At 39.3% G+C, this 18212-nt stretch overlaps 1 protein-coding gene across 1 annotated transcript in view; it reads left to right on the top strand.

The window, feature by feature from the left end:
- The window catches only part of LOC128640146 (RRP12-like protein), a 213700-nt gene that overhangs the window by 159790 nt on the left and 35698 nt on the right, over window positions 1–18212 (top strand). The window contains exons 28-30 of the mRNA XM_053692506.1: window positions 319–488; window positions 2557–2664; window positions 16290–16339. Coding sequence (XP_053548481.1) covers window positions 319–488; window positions 2557–2664; window positions 16290–16339 — 328 coding nt within the window. The remainder of the gene's footprint in view (window positions 1–318; window positions 489–2556; window positions 2665–16289; window positions 16340–18212) is intronic.

The following is an 18212-nucleotide window of genomic DNA, read 5'->3' as shown; positions in this document are numbered from 1 at the left end:
TCACATGCTTTTTTATTAGCTTTCCATAACAGGAGAGTGCTAGTTAATGTGAGCCATATAGATAACATTGTGCTCACACCCGTGCAGTTATTTAAGAGTTGGCACAACACAGCACTAATTGGCTAAAATGCAAAACTGGGGAATATGTAATAAAGGGATTATCTTTCTTTTTAAACAATAACAATTATGTAGTAGACTGTCCCTTTAATAACTTTTTAGTTTAAAATGTAATTAAGGACTTCTAAATCTGTATTCTCTATTTTAGTCCATGATACAAATGTCCAGACCTTTTTTGTTTTCTTTTAAATTTGTTTTTAGTATCGACGACATCCTAGCTGATACCGATGATGAAGATAGTGAAGAAGATGTAAAGAAAACTAAACAGCAGAAGAAGCAAGCCAAGCAGAAAAGTCACGCATGGCTTAAGGAAGGAGAGGAAGATGAGCCCCTGAACTTCCTGGATTCAAATGCAGCTCAGAGAGTCCTAGGTAAGACCCTGTAATTTGTTTAAAGGGACAGTATACAGTAAAATTTGTTTTTCCTTTAATGTATTTAGAATGATTTGTTATATCAGCTGCACAGTATAACATGTATGATAAATGGCTTTATTTGTGTATATGAAATAGCTAGTCTTGTGCTTTGAACCCACAACCTATTAAAATAGATTGAGCTTGCAGGTAAAATCAAATATTTGTTTTATCACTTTTACACAAACATGCTTTCTTGTCTTAGAACCTATCTGTAAACCAAAGCCAATACTTTGGAAAATTAAAATGTTATTATCTCTACACCCTACTGCGAGTGTAATTTCTTCTGCTAGCTGTGTCTACCAAGCTTTTCAATAGCCTATGCTTAAGTATAACAGTTTTCAGTATAGATAGGGATACCTCAGGCTAAATCGGCTATATTTCATATGCTGAAATAAAGGTAGATAAGTTACCTGTAAACAATTTCATACACTCAGTTAAAATGGATCATGGAGAACAAAATAAAGGGGAGAAATATTTTAGGTAAACTGTCCCTTTTTATGACACTTGCAGGCACTAAGATTACCCCAGCGGAATTCTGTCATTTTATTGTTTTTTGGCTTTTCTGGTAACTTAACTAATGTGTCAATTTTAGAGGGACATTTTCTTCTTTTATCTAAACAATGAGGTATTGTCTGTATTTCTTTAAACAGATGATGAATATTTTGTTCATGTCTATGTCCCTGTCCATATATTAAACTAGTTTTCCATATGAGGTCAGTTGAGACCGAAGTGTTAGTTGTACACAAATGCGTTTCCTGTTACTTTCCTTGTTGATCACTTTGACTTTGATGAAACTTTCTTCATTAAAAGATTAGAACAATAGAATATGGTGTATAATATAAAAGACAATTAAAGAGCATTTATTCTGGATTTTAAATGAGCAGTAGATTTTTTTTTTTCTGACATATTTCAACATATTGAAATTTCCTTTCGTTTTCCCATCCCCTGTATCATGTGACAGACCTCAGCGAATCACACACTCATTTATGTGTGTATTTATATAATATATATATACACACACACACACTTTGGACTCCTGCACATGCTCAGCATAAGCTGGTGCCTCAGAAAATATGCTTATAAAAAGATTTTGCACATTTTGATCCTGGAAAGTGTTTAAAAATGGCATGCTGTATCTGACTCATTACATATTAATGTTTTACTCTACATAGAGTAGTATAGCACACATATTATAAATAAAGGCAGTAAATGAGCTTACTCAGACACCAGTCACATGTTTTTGTGCTTTTGTTTAAAGGGACCGTGTCCTTAATGTGTTTAAATGACTTGTTACACCAGCTGCAGCGTATAACATGTGAGACATTGCTTATTTAGTTTATCTTTGCTTATGAAATAGCTGGGGGGGGGGGTTTCTTTGAAACCACAACCTATTAAATTGGGTTGAGCTTGCAGGCAAATCAGATTTAATTAATCACTTTGTGTACGTGAACATGCTTCTTTATATTCTGTATACCAAAACCCAGTAGTTGAAGAGAACATCTTAATCTTTTTTTACCACCCACTGGGAGTGTAATTTGTTCAGCTAGCTCTGTTTACGCAGCTTTTCTTTTGCCTATACTTAAATATAAATACTTTGAGTATAGGTAGGGATACCACAAGCAAGATCGGCTATTTCAAATGCTGAAATAAAGTAAAAGGTGCTATTTCTAAACCATTTTATGTACTCCAGCAATGGATCATTGGGAACAAATTAAATGGGAGAAAACTTTAGGGTAAACTGTCTCTTTAAGATTCATTTTGGCTTTAGTGTTCTTTTAATATTTTACTTGACACTTTTTTAATGGCATAATAAAAAATTTCCCTTTACAGGACATGGTGAGTAAGTCCAAAGCATTAAATAGCTAGAATACAGCAGGTCAGTGATTCCTTTAAAACACAAATTTATCAGTTGGGCCTCAACGATTAGCTGTCGCTATTTATGTAATTTTTCACATTCTTCTACTAACCAGAGTTGATTTATGAAACTGGTATAGAAATATACTGAGATGTTGTTTTTGTTTCACAGCCACAAAACCCGGCCTAAAGAACGCAAAACTAAAGCACGACTTCAAAACCTCATCAGATGGCCGTCTTATTATTCCAGATGATGATGCAGAAGAAAAGAAGTCAAAAGGTATCATTGGCAAACGTTTGTGATAATGTACAGACAGCAATGCCAGTTCTAACACTATGGGCTAGATTTATCAAGTTGAGACGGACAGGGGCGCATATACGCTCCCCTGTCCGCCGCAGCTCGCCTCTGGCGGGTGAATTTCCCCGAAGGAATTTACCATTGCACACGAGTGCTATTTTGTGCTCACGTTCAGTCCCACGCGTGATTGGCTGTGCGCGGGCAGGAGCTGTCAATCTCCCCGGTCAGACTAGACCGTAGAGATTGAATTTCGCCACCTCAGAGGTGGCGAAAGATTAGGAAAGCAGTGGTCTCATGACTGCTGCTTGTTAAATACGGCGAGCAGGTTCTCTTGTGAGATTCTGCAGCCGTAGGGGCTTAAAGGTTAGCGAAAGCCTTTGATAAATCTACCGCTATATGTTAACAGCTGTTATAGCTTTTGAGCTTCAAACTAGCATCAGTTTGTGTGATGTTCTGTGAATTACATAAACCAGATCCAACAATGTAAAAAAATATTATTTACATAAATTCTTCAATTTGTTTTTTTTATATCGTACTACTATCAATTTTACTTAAAGGGACACTAAACCCATTTTTTTTTTCTTTAATGATTCAGATAGAGCTTGACATTTTAAGCAACTTTCTTATTTACTCTTATCAATTTTTCTTCAGTCTCTTGGTATCTTTATTTGAAAAGCAGCAATCTAAGCTTCGGAGCCGGCCTATTTTTGGTTCAGCACATTGGGTAGTGCTTGCTGATTGGTGGATATATGTAGCCACCAATCATCAAGTGCAGCCCAGGTGCTAAAACAAAAATAGGGTGGCTCCTAAGCTTTGATTCCTGCTTTTTCAAGTAAAGATGGCAAGAGAATGAAGAAAAATTGATAATAGGAGTAAATTAGAAAGTTGCTTAAAATGTCAAGCTCTATCTGAATCCTGAAAGAAAAAAAATGGGTTTAGTGTCCCTTTAAGGATTTTGGATTCAAAACCAATGCTGTCAAATAAAATGTATTAATTAAACATACATTTTATGTAGAAACGTTTGTAGGAATTAAGACCCACCTGTAGAATATTAACATATCTGTTAAAACAGAACAACATTCTGATGTTAGTAGCTACTTGAATGGGTATGAAACCCAGATTTTTTATTTTTTTTCATGATTCAGACAGAACATACCATTTTAAACAACTTTCCAATTTACTTCTGTTGTCTAATTTGCTTCATTCTCTTGTAATTCTTTGTTGAAAAGCATATCTAGGGAGGCTGAGGTGTAGCAATGCACTACTGACAACTGATGATTGGTGTATGCACATATATGCCTCTTGTCATTTGCTCACCAGATATGTATTGAGCTAGCTCCTAGTAGTGCATTGATGTTCAGTACATGTACAGTTTTAAACAACTTTCCAATTTACTTCTATTATTTAATTTGCTTCATTCTCTTGTTATCCTTTGCTGAAAGGTTTATGTAGGCAAGCTCATGAGCAGTAAAGAACCTAGGTTCTAGCTGCTGATTGGTGGCTGCATATATATATATATATACTAATTGTCATTGGCTCATCCATGTGTTCAGTTAGAAAACAGTAGTGCATTGCTGCTCCTTCAACAAATGATACCAAGAGAATGAAACAAATTAGATAATAGAAGTAAATAAGAAAGTTGTTTAGAATTGTATTCTCTATCTGAATCATGAAAGAACATTTTTTGGTTTCATGTCCCTTTAACCAAACTTGCTTAATGCTGCAACAAAAAAATACATGCTCTAATTTAGAACATGTAATTTTGTCTTACTCTAGCTCACTATGTTTTGACCTCTGCAATAAGCACATAGATAAAGAGCCTTAAGAGTAGCAGGACATGACTGAGTATTGGCAGAAAATTGGGATTTGATTATAGCTCACTGACTGCTTACAGATCCTAAGCATGTCTTTGCCTATGTGTTTGACTTCTGTGTAAATTGCATACTCTGATGAATTAAGATCATTTTATTTTTGCTTTAAAATGTTCCTTTAAAATTCTTGTACTAATATAACTTTTTTTAGTTTAGTTTGTTTCATCTGAAACTGGCTTTGAGTAATTTAATTCTATTATTACTTGTAACAACCTAAGAAGTATTCCTAAAATTAATTTGTTTTCTTCTTAAATGGAAAGAGTCCACAGCTGCATTCATTACTTTTTGGAAATAAGAACCTGGCCACCAGGAGGAGGCAAAGACACCCCAGCCAAAGGCTTAAATACTCCTCCCACTCCCCTCATCCCCCAGTCATTCTTTGCCTTTCGTCCCAGGAGGATGGCAGAGAAGTGGCAGAATTTTTATTTTAGTTTTGTGTCTCTTATAGAGAGTAGTACTTGGCATGGGACGGTTTTAAGTAGTCCTGTCAGTCTCTCAGTGAGGGCTTGGAGTCTGAAACTATCCCGGCTCATGTTAACAGCTTCTCAAGCAATCGGCTTTGTCTAACTTCGCTCTGCTGTCTGCTTTCGTCCATGGCGGAGGCAATGCTACTATCCGTCACACTTGAAAGGCCGTGTTCCTGTTCCATGGCGTAGATTCCAGTAAGATAGTTTCATTTTACTTTATTTTTCAATGTACTGTAATGTGAATGTTTTCCCGAGAGGCTACCACCTTGTGGGTCTATCTTATCACAAGGGTCTCAGTGAGTCTCTTTTAGTATCTTGGAATCGAGGGTTAATATCTCCTGAGGGGGGTTATTGAACAAGGGGGTTTATAATCATGTTTATGTGATTTAACCTGCTTATGTGTGATGTTTATAGGCTCTGGGTTGGAACATTGAGGCCTTTGGATGTGACGCAGCCTTTTGGTTGGGCGCGCTTTTTTGGACTAGGAAATATTCTAGTCCGCAGGGGTCTAGTCATAGGAGGTGGTGAGTGCCCCAGCCATTGTGGGTGTCAGGTGCTATTTTTGTTTTACTACTTTAGTCCATATTTATATATCCTCTACCAGTTATGGAGGATTCTGATGCTGAGACTGTGCTAATTTCAGATTTAGTTATGGAGGATTCTGATACTGAAACTATTTTGATTTCAGATTCTGTGTCCGGTGACTAATCCGGACTGGCTTCGTTGGCACGTCTACCAGTTTTGTTCCGTATGCCATTTTAGGGTGCCTTGTTCCTCGGGCTCGAGGGAATCAAGGGACAGCTGAGCCATCCGCCTCTAGGGTCCTGTCCTCCGAGAGGCGAGTTCCCTACCAATTCATACTTCTGCACATGCGGGTAACCCAGTTTCTCATTCCTCCATACAGGGTGGCGTCTCCCCCCCAGAAGTTGCAGCACATTTTCGCTTCCACATGATGTTGGCGATTTTTCGTCTGCAGAGTCCAGACGTTTATTTGAAAATGTGCTCGTGCCCTATTGTCCCAGGCCTTCCGCCTTGGGGAGTGTTGTGCCTTTCGTTACAGGATTGCGCATCTTCGCGTATTGCTCAGACGTGTTTTTCAGTTATTGAATGACCCTATCGTTACCAGGTCTGCGGATCATCTAATTACTATTGGGAATATCACTCCAGCAGGAGGCGGCAAAGAGCACCACAACAAAGCTGTTAAATATCACCTCCCTTCCTTCCCACCCTAGTCATTCTCTTTGCCTACATTAGTGTAAGGAAGTGGTAAATTTGGTGTCTGGAAAGATTCTTCAATGAAGAGTTTTTTTTTTCTTTTACAAGATACGATGAGTCCACAGATTTCATCCTTACTTGTGGGATATCGCCTCCTGGTCAGCAGGAGGAGGCAAAGAGGACCACAGCAGAGCTGTATATATATAGCTCCTCCCACTGCAGTCATTCTCTTTGCCTGTGTTAGTGATAGGAAGAGGTAAAGTGAGGTGTTAGTTTAGATTCTTCAATCAAGTTTATTATTTTTAAAATGGTACCAAAGTGTGCTATTTTACTATAGGGTGTAGCCGTATTCCTTGTCAGCCTCTAGAGTAGAGCTACAGGTGGCTTTAAAGCAATGGGAACTGGTGGGGTTTTAACCTCACTGTGCCTCCCATATTAGTGCTGCCCTTCTGGATGGATGGTCTTAGCAGATAGTAACTAAGGCCCTTCTGTGTCCACAGATCTGCTGGAGGGAGAAGACCTCTTGTTCCTGTGAGACGTTTCATGCTATTACTCAGCATGGAGGTAAGTGCAGTCTTCTTATTCTGGGACATAAAATTAACTCAGAATAGACTGTAGGCTTACCTATCTGATTCCTATCTGAATTAGATTTTATAGACTTCCCTTATTACCTGTAGACTTTACATAACTTTATCCCTATGTGATCAAAGGTGGTGAAGTTATTGGGCAGTTTTTCTGCAGTCTCAGATGACTCATCTGCTTGCCTTCAAGGGCTTAAATTATTTATGTTGCAGCCCAGGAGGGTTTTCCGTTTTTAGTTAACTTGCTAATACGGATGTTATGGGTGACTGTGTTGTGAATAGTGTCCCTGCTCCCACATGAATGTACTACAGAGCGTTACTTCTCTCCACCGGCTTATGTTCTTCGACAACTAACAGCCGACTGAGACATACATAGGATTTCATATCCCCGCTCCCATAAGGCTTAGTTTTATATACTGCCGACGGGGAGGTGTTTTATTACTTTTTCAAGTTGTTATACTTGTTACCACAGACCCTCAACAACTTCTATTATTTAATGTACTTGATGTGCATATATCATTCCCTATGGGCTCCACGAGGGCAACTGATTGGGTGTTTTACCCCCGCCCGTGTCAATGTGTGAAGGAACTGAATTGTTTAGCTCCACAACGGCTTGTTTGTCACTACGGGAGAAGGGGTTGACTAAGGTCAGGGAGCTGACTAGGGAGTTTGTTTAATTTGGGTTCCGGTAAATTTAATTTGTATGTGCCATGTGGTTTCTCAGACGGCTTCATTTCTCTTAAAATTGCGGCCAGGGGGGTTTAACTGTACCGCCCACTATGGGCGGAGTTACAATACGCGGCATGGTTGCGCGCCCTTGATTACTCAATTCTATGGACGCCAGATGCTTCTCTGCTGTGCTGCAGCATAAGATAGTAGAGAGGCTCTGCGCGTTTTAGGTGTTTGTTTTCACCCCTTTCTCTGCGGGCTCAGTGTATAACAGAGATCGCAGGTTATAGGCATACTTGAGACTGTAGCCTATGTTCTCTCTATTGCAGTGGGGTTCCGGTAAACTAGGGAACACACTGCTCGGGGAGATATATTCACAGTTTTTTCTACTGTGGTATTATTATCCTGCTTTTCCATAGCCGTATCAGAGTTAAGAAGACAGTTACATTTATTTAACCAATAGAGGGGGGGGTCCGGAGGAACTCTGCCCCCCAACCCAAGGATTGTGTGTGTAATCATAGCTGCAGCTGCTAATTTTTCTATTTTTGCATCTAATAAAGGAATAATGTTGTTCTTTTTACATTTTAAAGAGACGGTAACATATTTTCCTGGTTAAATTTTATTGTGATTTCTCCGTCTAAAGCAGTGGCTGTTCGGAGTATGGTGTCACCGGTCTCTTTGTACCGCAATATTCTACATGGGGTGCCCAAACGACTCTATGACCCACAGGCAGTGCTCTGCGGTTCCTAGCTAAGACCTTGATTTTGTTTTTCATAGTGATGTCTGTTTGCAGCACTGTGGTGTTTTTGGCTTGTTTCTACACGACAGAAATAAACCATTCTTTTAAAATTTAAAGAGACAGTAACATTTTTTCTGTATGAATTTTATTAAAGGAATTACGGCTGTTTTTGTTTGTTCAATCATCCTTTGTGACGTAGGATGGTACAAACTCTCACAAGCATGAGTTTCTTTAAGAATTAAAGAGGCAGTTACGTCTTGTTTTGTGGGCATTGTATTTAATGTCTTTCAGCTGTTTTTTCTTCATTCATCCCTTAGGACTGAGGATGAGACAAACCGCACTCAAGCCTAGAGTTAATTTTCAGAATGAAAGAACAGCTATTCCCTCTTCGGCGATTGTTGTTTGGGAGTCTGTTAACAACTGGCCATTTATTTCTCAATTTTATGGCCCCCATGCAGTGCCCTGCCTGTCATTTCGCACTCCACTCGGGGTTATGAGGCATTCTATATTTTTACATAGGGTTTAGCATTGCTGGAAGAATTACTTTTCTAACGGTTTCTCCTTATTGCTGAGAATTTCCGTTTTAGATGGAATTGGTGCCTTGGGCGTTCTCTATATTTACAGTTTCCCTTAGCCGTATCAGCTCAGAGGCTGGACGACATTCCTTAGGGGAGAAGGAGTGTTTTCAAATAAAACTATGTGAATTTAGCTACCCCTAGAGGATAGTTCAAATTGGCGCATTTTGGTTATGGGACACACTCCATAGTTTCCAATGGCATCCATCTGTGTTCTTTGCTGCCGTTACTGGTGTGGCGGCATATTGGTTAATTCCTTTATTTCACTTCTCCCTTCCAGTTACAGGGTTGATGGCCCTGTTCCAGCTCTTGGTATATTTTGATAGAGCCTTCGTTTTATGGCTATGTGTTCTATGACTAAGATCTTGGTGAACGCATAGCCTGCTGTTGCATCAGAAACACGCTGCGGTCCGGAGGGCAGGCTTTCCGTTCTCACTCGAGTTTCAAGTTCGGATGTTTTCCTCTAAGAGGCAGTTTCTGCTTTCTAGATTGTCTGAGGATCAGATAAAGGGAGAGCCGTCCTTACGCTGCGTAGGTCTCCTCTCGGACCTGGGAGTGATTGTTCCAGTTCTAATATTGGTGGATTTATAGGATGCATATCTTAATGTTCTTATCCACAGAGATCTTTACGAGTTCCTGAGGTTTGCCTTTCTGGCCAAACATTTTCAGTTCGTGGCTCTGACTTTCGGTCTGGCCACGGCACCCAGACTTTCACGACTGTTCTGGGGTCTCTGCTGGCGGTTCTAGGACCGCGGGACATTGCAATGGCGCCTTATCTGGATGACAATTTATGAACACTTTTGTTGATTAATCATAATATGCACGAATCACTTTATCACTAAGTATTTCACCCCATTGATATATTCTACCCCATTGATATATTCTAGCACATAATTTTGATACATATTTATGTGTCCCATTAATACTGATTTTTAATAGTTTGCTACACTTGCTTTACTTTAGTTTGACACCTTTAGCTACAGCGCTCCTGTTTTAATTTAATTTTTGTGTATTCTATTTACCTATATTAGGGACTTTTTAGGTAATCCAGGAGTTTGGTGTTTTTTACCCTGCGCTTTTTATACCATCCCTCAGATTTATTGTATTTTCATGTTTTAATGTTTGTTATACATTCTTTATCTAAAGCAACAGCTGTTAACAGTCTGCTCAATCCATGACTCATTTTCAACCCTAATATAGTGTCCAAAATGAATTATGACCCACAGGCAGTGCTTTGCGGTTCCCTGCAAGGTTTTCATAGCAATATTCATATTGTCATTGGATTTTTCTGCAAAATTTGCATGTAAATCTCTGCAGCAACAGAGATAAGGCGTTCTTTTTAAATTTAAAGAGGCAGTAACACATTTTTTCTCTGTAAATTTTATTTCATGACTTGCAGGGACTTATTTGTTTATTCATCCTTTATGAAGTAGGATGGTACAAAAGATATTAAGTATGTCATAGACACAAAGATGAGTCACTTTCAGATTTAAAGAGACAGTACTGTTTTTGTTCTATGTACATTATAATACATGAATTTCAGCTGCTTATTTGTTGATTTATCCTTTATTGAAATTAAACTTTTGTTAACCTAAGTTTTTTTCTGCTCAGTGGGTACCCTTTTACTGGCGCCTTGCCTACATCCTAAGATAGGCAGGTACCCAAATTTGCATGTACATTTCTGAAGCTATGTGATGCACTATTGCATGCGACTATTATTTGCTTTTGTACAATAAAGTAAATAGTCTCAGTTCTAACAGTTCAAGGGACAGTACGGGTCATGTTTATTAGGACCTTACTGCTGTTCCTTGGTGTGGATTCATCCTTTGTGACTTAGGATGGAACAGCAGCACACAACAGAAGAGTTTCCTTTAAGATATAAAAGGAATTAAAACTCCTCACTTAGCTGTTTCAGTTATAAAATTTCTGATATTTCCTTGCAGATTACCAGGTCGGCGGCTAAGAGTTCGGGATTTTCCGTCTTGGCACGCAGTGCCTTATGGTTGAATTCTTGATCTGCGGATGTGTCAGCTAACTCTAAGCTTTTGACTATTCCTTACAAGGGGAGGACCCTGTTCGGGCCTGACTTGAAGGAGATTATTTCTGACTTCACGGGAGGATAAGGGTCATTCCCTCCCTCAGAATAAGGAATCCGAACAGAGGGGGCAACAGAGTAATTTTTGTTCCTTTCGAAATTTCAAGGGAGTTCCCTCTTCCACTAAACAGGAAGGGAGTTATTCACAAACCAAGTCCACTTGGAGACCCAACCAGTCTTGGAACAAGGGTAAACAATTCAAGAAACCTGCTGCTGCTACAAAGTCAGCATGAAGGGTCAGCCCCCAATCCGGGACCGGATCTTGTGGGGGGCAGACTCTCTTCGTCCAGGCCTAGATAAGAGATGTTCAGGACCCCTGGACACTGGAAATTGTGTCTCAGGGATATCAGTTGGAGTTCAGAAACTCTTCTCCCAGAGGAAAGTTTCTTCTTTCTTGATTATCTGCAAACCAGATAAAAAGAGAGGCGTTCTTGCGTTGTGTAGGAGATCTTTCTTCCATGGGAGTAATATGTCCCGTTCCAATACAGGGACAGGAGATGGAAACTATTCGTACCATTCTTCCATTGATCTAGGAGGGTCAATTTATGACTACCGTGGATCTAAAGGATGCATATCTTCATGTTCCTATCCACAAAGATCATCACACGTTTCTGAGGTTTGCCTTTCTGGACAAACATTTTCAGTTCGTGGCTCTTCCTTTTGGTCCTATATTTATGTACATAATATAATGTTGATATTTAAAATTTATTTAAACTTTATTGAAAAGTAACAACAAATAAAGGACTAGATTACAAGTGGCGCGAAGTAAGCTTTTTGCATGCGTGTTACAAGTTGTTTTTGCACAAGCCGAACTTCGAATATCGCAACCACTTTAACATATTTCCCCATAGACTTCAATGGATCGTGAAAAGTGGAAAAACAAACACCCTACTCGCGCAAAAACCTGATCGTGTTTAGCCAATCCCGACATGAAATATGAATATTTCATATTCCTATGTCCTTGCTCCATCTATATGACCTGGTCATGGTGGCCAGGTTTTCAGAGTATTTATTACTCTGTACAACAGAGCAGCCCAGGTGCTCTAGGGTTAGCTTTGTGACTTGCGCCTCAAGTGTTGTTGGTTCATACCCAGCTGCTGGCGCTGGAGGTCCAACTTCTGGTGCGTCTTATGGTTGCATTCCCTTGGTCAGCTTGCCAGTGTAACCTGTGCATTCACTGCTCTGCTGGCGAATGGGGGTTGGATATGTTTCTGATTGGCAAGCTACTGTTTTTAAGGACCCCAGAAAACTAGGAAGATATTCACAGAGATGTGAGTCTCTTCTGTAAGTATGCACTTATAAGCACTCTGAGCCTAGACTGTAAGGCAGTTTTTCCGGACTGAGTTAAAATAAAATATAACTTTTATTAGAAATTGCACTTAAAATAAGGGTAACACACAAATTAAAATTGACACTAGCACTATCATGTGATCAGACACTGTATATTTATCTAGTGGAGGACTATAATATCTGTGGCCTATGATCAATTGATATGTGCCTCCTAAGCAGTGCTGTATTAACTAAGCTATACTTAGTATAAAGGGTCCCAAATACTGGGTATGTATTGTATATCAATATCTTACGTAATCTATACCGTATATCGGGATACCCTTGTGTTTTTAATATATGTAATATACGCCAGGAAATTTCACTCTAATCCCTGTGTATTATAGCTGATTAGTTGCTTCTATTCAGAACGATCTATGTATGTTGTTCAGGAGTTGCCTTTGTGTGGCTGTATAATATTACGATCTCTTATGTACTTGAACGTGAAAATATTAGAGGATTTAGTTTAAAAGCAACTCTGGTATCATGTACTGTTTTTCAACGTTATCAGAATAAAGCTTTTTATACAGTATATTCTCTGTGACCCTCCCCTTCAAGAGGGCTGCCAAGAGACTTGCTTTTGCTGCAAATACTCTTCAGTGAGTGGTACATGTGACTCTGGGTTGCAATGTATTTTGTTTCAAATTACGTAACAATTTCTGTTATGCTTAGTGTACATTTTGAACATTCAGCCTAAATACCAATATCATAATTTAAAGACAACATTAATCATGTGTTGCCTGTGTTGATATAAATTGTATTTGGCTATATATGTGTTGCAGGCATATAACCCGCACTTGTATAATGGCTTAATTGGAAGGGAGCATAATCTCTGTACTGCCACTATGTTTCAAAATTGTATTTGGCTCCGTTTCCTCTGCAACCAAAGCCTGTATTGGAGTAAATACTCGCTTATTCTTATATTAGTCCATATTTCTCAGTTATCTTTCTATTTTGTAAAAGCTAAGTATAACCAATATTCACTGTCTCTGGCACTATCTCAGAGTGTGTACCACTGTTTTTAAGGACATTTGTGTTGGGGATTTATCTTCCCATTAGCTGGTGGCTTCGGGCCTTGAGGACTGTTATTGCCCTTCCGGGCTCATCCCTTTTCTTTAGGGGATATTCTCCTCCCTATGGAGATGGAGTACTTTCTTGGGGCTTCTCCTGGACGGGAGGTAGACAGGTGGGATTGTTTCCCCCTGGGGTCTTGCTGGCTCTAAGTCAGACTTGTTGGGTCTTTATTTTGATAGATCCTTCTCTGTTTTCAGAGTCGGGTTGTACTTGTACTCTGTAGGGATGGCTGTGCTATCCTTACGCTCGTTCCTGTACCAGTTTCGGGATTCTTCTGTTCCCCTATTTTGGATCCCTGGGGCTGGGTTGGTTCAGCTGGTTGTGGGTCTACAGGTCAGGATGGCAGAGAGGTCTAGGGCGCTGCGTTCAGGTCTTAGTCTCCTTTAGATGTATGAGCCTTGTAGAGTCTATTCGTTAGCTCAATCTGCTAGGATATAGAATTTCCTTTCAACTTGCTCCATCAATTTCAGAAAAGGGTCTACTATTCCTTCGGGTTCTGAGGGTATACTCTCCTTCTCGGGGGGCCTCAATTGAGGTTTTGTGTTCCCCTTTTTAAGTCTGCTAGGATACAGAATTTCCTTTCAACTTGCTTGATTGAGGTTTTGTGTTTCCCTTTTTAGGGACCTGTATAGGTCCGGCGGCTTTGGTTGCCTGGAGCATGCGCCCTCTGAGGGTGACTTTTGCGGTCTGTTCCTTGCTTGACTGCTTCTTCCTCACAAGTGCCCTCTGTGTCGTCCTGATATGGACTCTGTGTTCTCCAACCTGGGTTTTTTTTGCCTGGGTCTAGTACATGTTTTTCATGGTTGAATACTTTGGTATTCTATATATATTCAGACGCTGGCAGGACTTTGCCGCTTCGGTTGCATTCAGTGCTTGCAGCATGTTGGAGAGAAGAAGTCTGTTCTGTTTCGCTTGGTATAAGCATGGCCTCCTTTTCCTGTTTGGAATCGTTTGGGTCTCTGTGAGCTGGGCTCACTCTTGGAGGTGTTCTTTTTTGTATTAGGGGACCTTTTTCGGTTTCCTCGGTTCTCCTTTGCCTTGTCCCCTTGGGGGTTTTCGGCTGGTGTCCCCTTCATTAGTGGGTGGTGCATGGTGTGGGACCGTCTGTTGGGCGACGGTGTCTCCTGGAGGACTGTTGGCTCAGTCGAGTCTGTTTTGCGGTCTCTAGTTTGGCTGCTGGACTATCTGCGAGTTAGTGTCCTTGGGGTTTTTCCTTTATAATTTTTATCGGCTTCGGACAAAGCGGGATTTTTTATTTGGTAGAGGTTCGGGCCTGGTCCCTCAGTATGAGCCGCTTATTGTACCCCCCCTCTTGGCATTCAACGCCCTCTAGTGGTGAAAAACTGTCAAAATGCATTCAAATTAGAGGTTGCCTTCAAGGTCTAAGAATTTAGCATATATACCTCCTAGATTTAGCTTTCAACTAAGAATACCAAGAGAACAAAGCAAAATTGGTAATACAAGTAAATTGGAAAGTTGTTTAAAATTTCATGCCCTATTTAATCATGGACGTTGTTTTTTTTTTACTTTACTGCCCCATTAATTGTGGGCTTTCAAAACCCTAAATTAAAAAGTAAATAAAGTAATAGGTGCTGCCATATTGAAACCTAGGTTTCTCTTATCTAATCTTTTGATGATAAATACGGATAAATTAACCCCTTCATGCTGGGGTGCAAGAGCTTATATCAGAAAGAAGTTAAGGTGTAAACACTTCCTGGAAAAATGAAATCACGTGATCGTTGATGCGATCATGTGATTTCAAGGCTGGGATCTGATCTTGGTGTACTGCTTACGCTGCTAGGCATGCCCCCTAGTTCGATTTGTAATCGCCTAAAAGGAGGAGGCTGCAATAGGATGTTCCATGCAGTCCTAACGGCATTAAAGCCCAGAGCTGTTAGGACGGCATGGTACGTCCTAATGGCCTTTAGCAATTAAAATATGCAAACATTGGTTGTTTGAAATGTACTAATGATAGACTTTAAAACCTGTTAAATAGTTACTGTAATATATTAGACCGTTATTGTTTGTACCCTTTAATCTTATAGTCCTCAGTGGAAGAGATTTTATAAGGTAACCTAGATTTCAACATGGCACCCTTTACTTGATAGAAACTAAAACTTAAAGGGACAGTCTACACCAGAATTTTTATTGTTTAAAAAGATAGATAATGTCTTTATTACCCATTCCCTAGTTTTGCATAACCAATACTGTTATATTAATATACTTTTTACCTCTGTGATTACCTTGTATCTAAGCCTCTGCAAACTGCCCCCTTATTTCAGTTCTTTTGACAGACTTGCATTTTAGCCAATCATAGCTGGCTCACTGGAACTCCACGTGCGTGAGCACAGTGTTATCTATGACACACATGAACTAACACCCTCTAGTGGTGAAAAATTGTCAAAATGCCCTGAGAGAAGAGGCGGCCTTCAAGGGCTTAGAAATTAGCATATGAACCTCCTAGGTTTAGCTTTCAACTAAGAATACCAAGAGAACACAGCAAAATTGGTGATAAAAGTAAATTGGAAAATGGTTTAAAATTACATTCTCTATCTGAATCATGAAAGTTTATTTTGGACTAGACTGTCCCTTTAAACACTTAAAGGGCCTTTATAGTGGAAAAATTTAATGTTCTTATTTGTTAGCATGTAATTTTATCCCTAAGGTCCCAGCAACTGTATATGTTTATCCCTTGCAATTCCCAAGTGGAAACAGACAGTGACTTAATCAGCAGTAGTAGATGTGATTACCCCTGCGTTTGGCTCACTTTGCAGGCTGTAAACACAGCGTTGCAAGGTCGCTAGTTAGAATTACATGCTCTTACTGGATTACTTTGCATACGTGCAAAATGTAATTTTATTTTGCTTTAGATCCCTTATTGAAGAATTCATTTTTTGCCTTTTTCAGTGCATTTTCAATAATAAGGAAAACAAAATATTGCTCATTTTCAAAACGTATTTGCTGTAATAAAATGTTTTTATTTCCTGTCATACAGGAGTCGATGATGAAATGGCTGATCTCATGCAGGAAGTTGGAATTCGCACTGTAAGTTTATTGTATAGCTACAAGTTCAATGTAATAGTTTTTTTATATACTGTATATATATTTTTTTTTTATTTAACATTTTTTATTGAAGTTTCACATAGAAATAAAGTACAAACACAAACATTTGCCCATTTACAATATTGACATCAAGATATAACATACGATATTGTTATTAATAGGTTATGTAGGGACCACCTATAACATATATGGGAGCTTGCGCTATGTCAACAGGTCTGTCAGATGAAGATTTGGGCTAGCTAAAATAGAACTTCATTTTATATGTTAATGATTATAATGAACACAGATGGGTCACAGAAAATGGAGGAGAGAGGGTGTTGCAGTGGGCAAGAGCCACTCGTGTTATGGGGAAAGAGGGGGAAGGGTAAAGAATAGATGGAGGGCGGAACCGACTATAAAAGGGTTATAGGGTGATCTCACAGGTAGTGTTATGTGAGCTATAGATGTAGACATGACAGAGGTTAAACTAGATAGCTAGTGAAAACTAAGCCTCTCTGAGCCAAGTCCCTAACGAATGGATAGTATGGGGCATTACAGAGATACCCATGTCCCTTAGTGGAGAGAGAGGGGGGCTTGGGGAAGAGCACTAGTCAGAAGTGAGCAGGATATCTAAACATTAGCGTACCTATCAGGTGTTCTGAGTGTAAACTTATAATATATACCTATGAAATGACCCAGATCGGACATTAAGAATAAACTTCACTTATAAGTCAGAAGTCCAATTATTAGATTGTTGGATATGGGCTAAAAGCATCTCATTCAACTCCAACTTGTGGAGCGCGAAAACATTTAAGAATGATAAAACAAAATCACCTGACAGGTTAATATTTAAGTGTTAAACAGATAACCAAGAATTACTATGAGGATTTTTAAGAGTTCCAGGAGTGCTAATGAACTATAAAAACTGAGTAGAAACTAAATGAGCCTCCAAAATTACTTTGAGCATTATATAGCCTAACGCTAGCTAGTTAGGGCTCCCACAGCACGTGTGACATAGGTCAGCCCATGTGTATACCCAATTAATGTAGGTCTTAGAGTGAACTGCTAGAGCTGCTATAATATACACACTGGGTATGGTTATATGAGTGCTACTCCTTTGGAGCTATGATGTTGAATGCTTAGCAATGAGGTGTGTGATAACTATAATAGTGGCGTAGTCTTGTGAGGGTAGGGTATATACCTTGAACTATGTCTAAAAATGTTTAGCGGCATAATATAGAGAGTAAGCATTAAGATCCAGCGTGCCTATGAGCCTAAATGTGTAGTGTAAATAATGAAGTACTAAAAGCTTACGGGTCATTTGGGTGGCACCAGATATATCCACAGAAATATGCTTAGAGCTCAGTGTTAGTTCAAAACTTTTTGTTTTAAGGGATTAGTAGCCCTTATCTATACATTTAGGCATATGAAGACATAAGTAGAGACACATTTATCCACTTTCAGGAGATATATAGTAGGACCCTGGTGAGGAGGGTATGTCGCACTGCCCCTCAGACCTGGGATAATAGGTATTTAGATAACTTTAGGTGAACATTTGTAGCCAGGCTGCAACAGGTACATATATCTTTTAAGCTAGATTGAAGAACATATTTTTTTTTTAAATTTAAATAAGATGTACAAAAGTGATAATTAGTGACTAGGTGAATTGACATACATAAAATGAGACAGGGAAGTTAGGGGTATGTGCCATGTGAGCATCTCTTACCGCTCTTAATATTGTAGATACATATGTTAAAGATCATGGTATTCCTAAAAGGCTTTCCTAAGATTAACGGCACATGAGGCCATACAGTAGATATAGAGTTCCGTATTAGGGGCCCCGTAACCGAGTGAGTATAATACTGAGCTGATCAGG

The sequence above is a fragment of the Bombina bombina genome, chromosome 9 (assembly GCF_027579735.1).
Source record: "Bombina bombina isolate aBomBom1 chromosome 9, aBomBom1.pri, whole genome shotgun sequence".
NCBI lineage: Eukaryota > Metazoa > Chordata > Amphibia > Anura > Bombinatoridae > Bombina > Bombina bombina.
The sequence above is the reverse complement of the archived record's forward strand: the minus strand, read 5'-3'. Positions and strand labels throughout refer to the sequence as shown.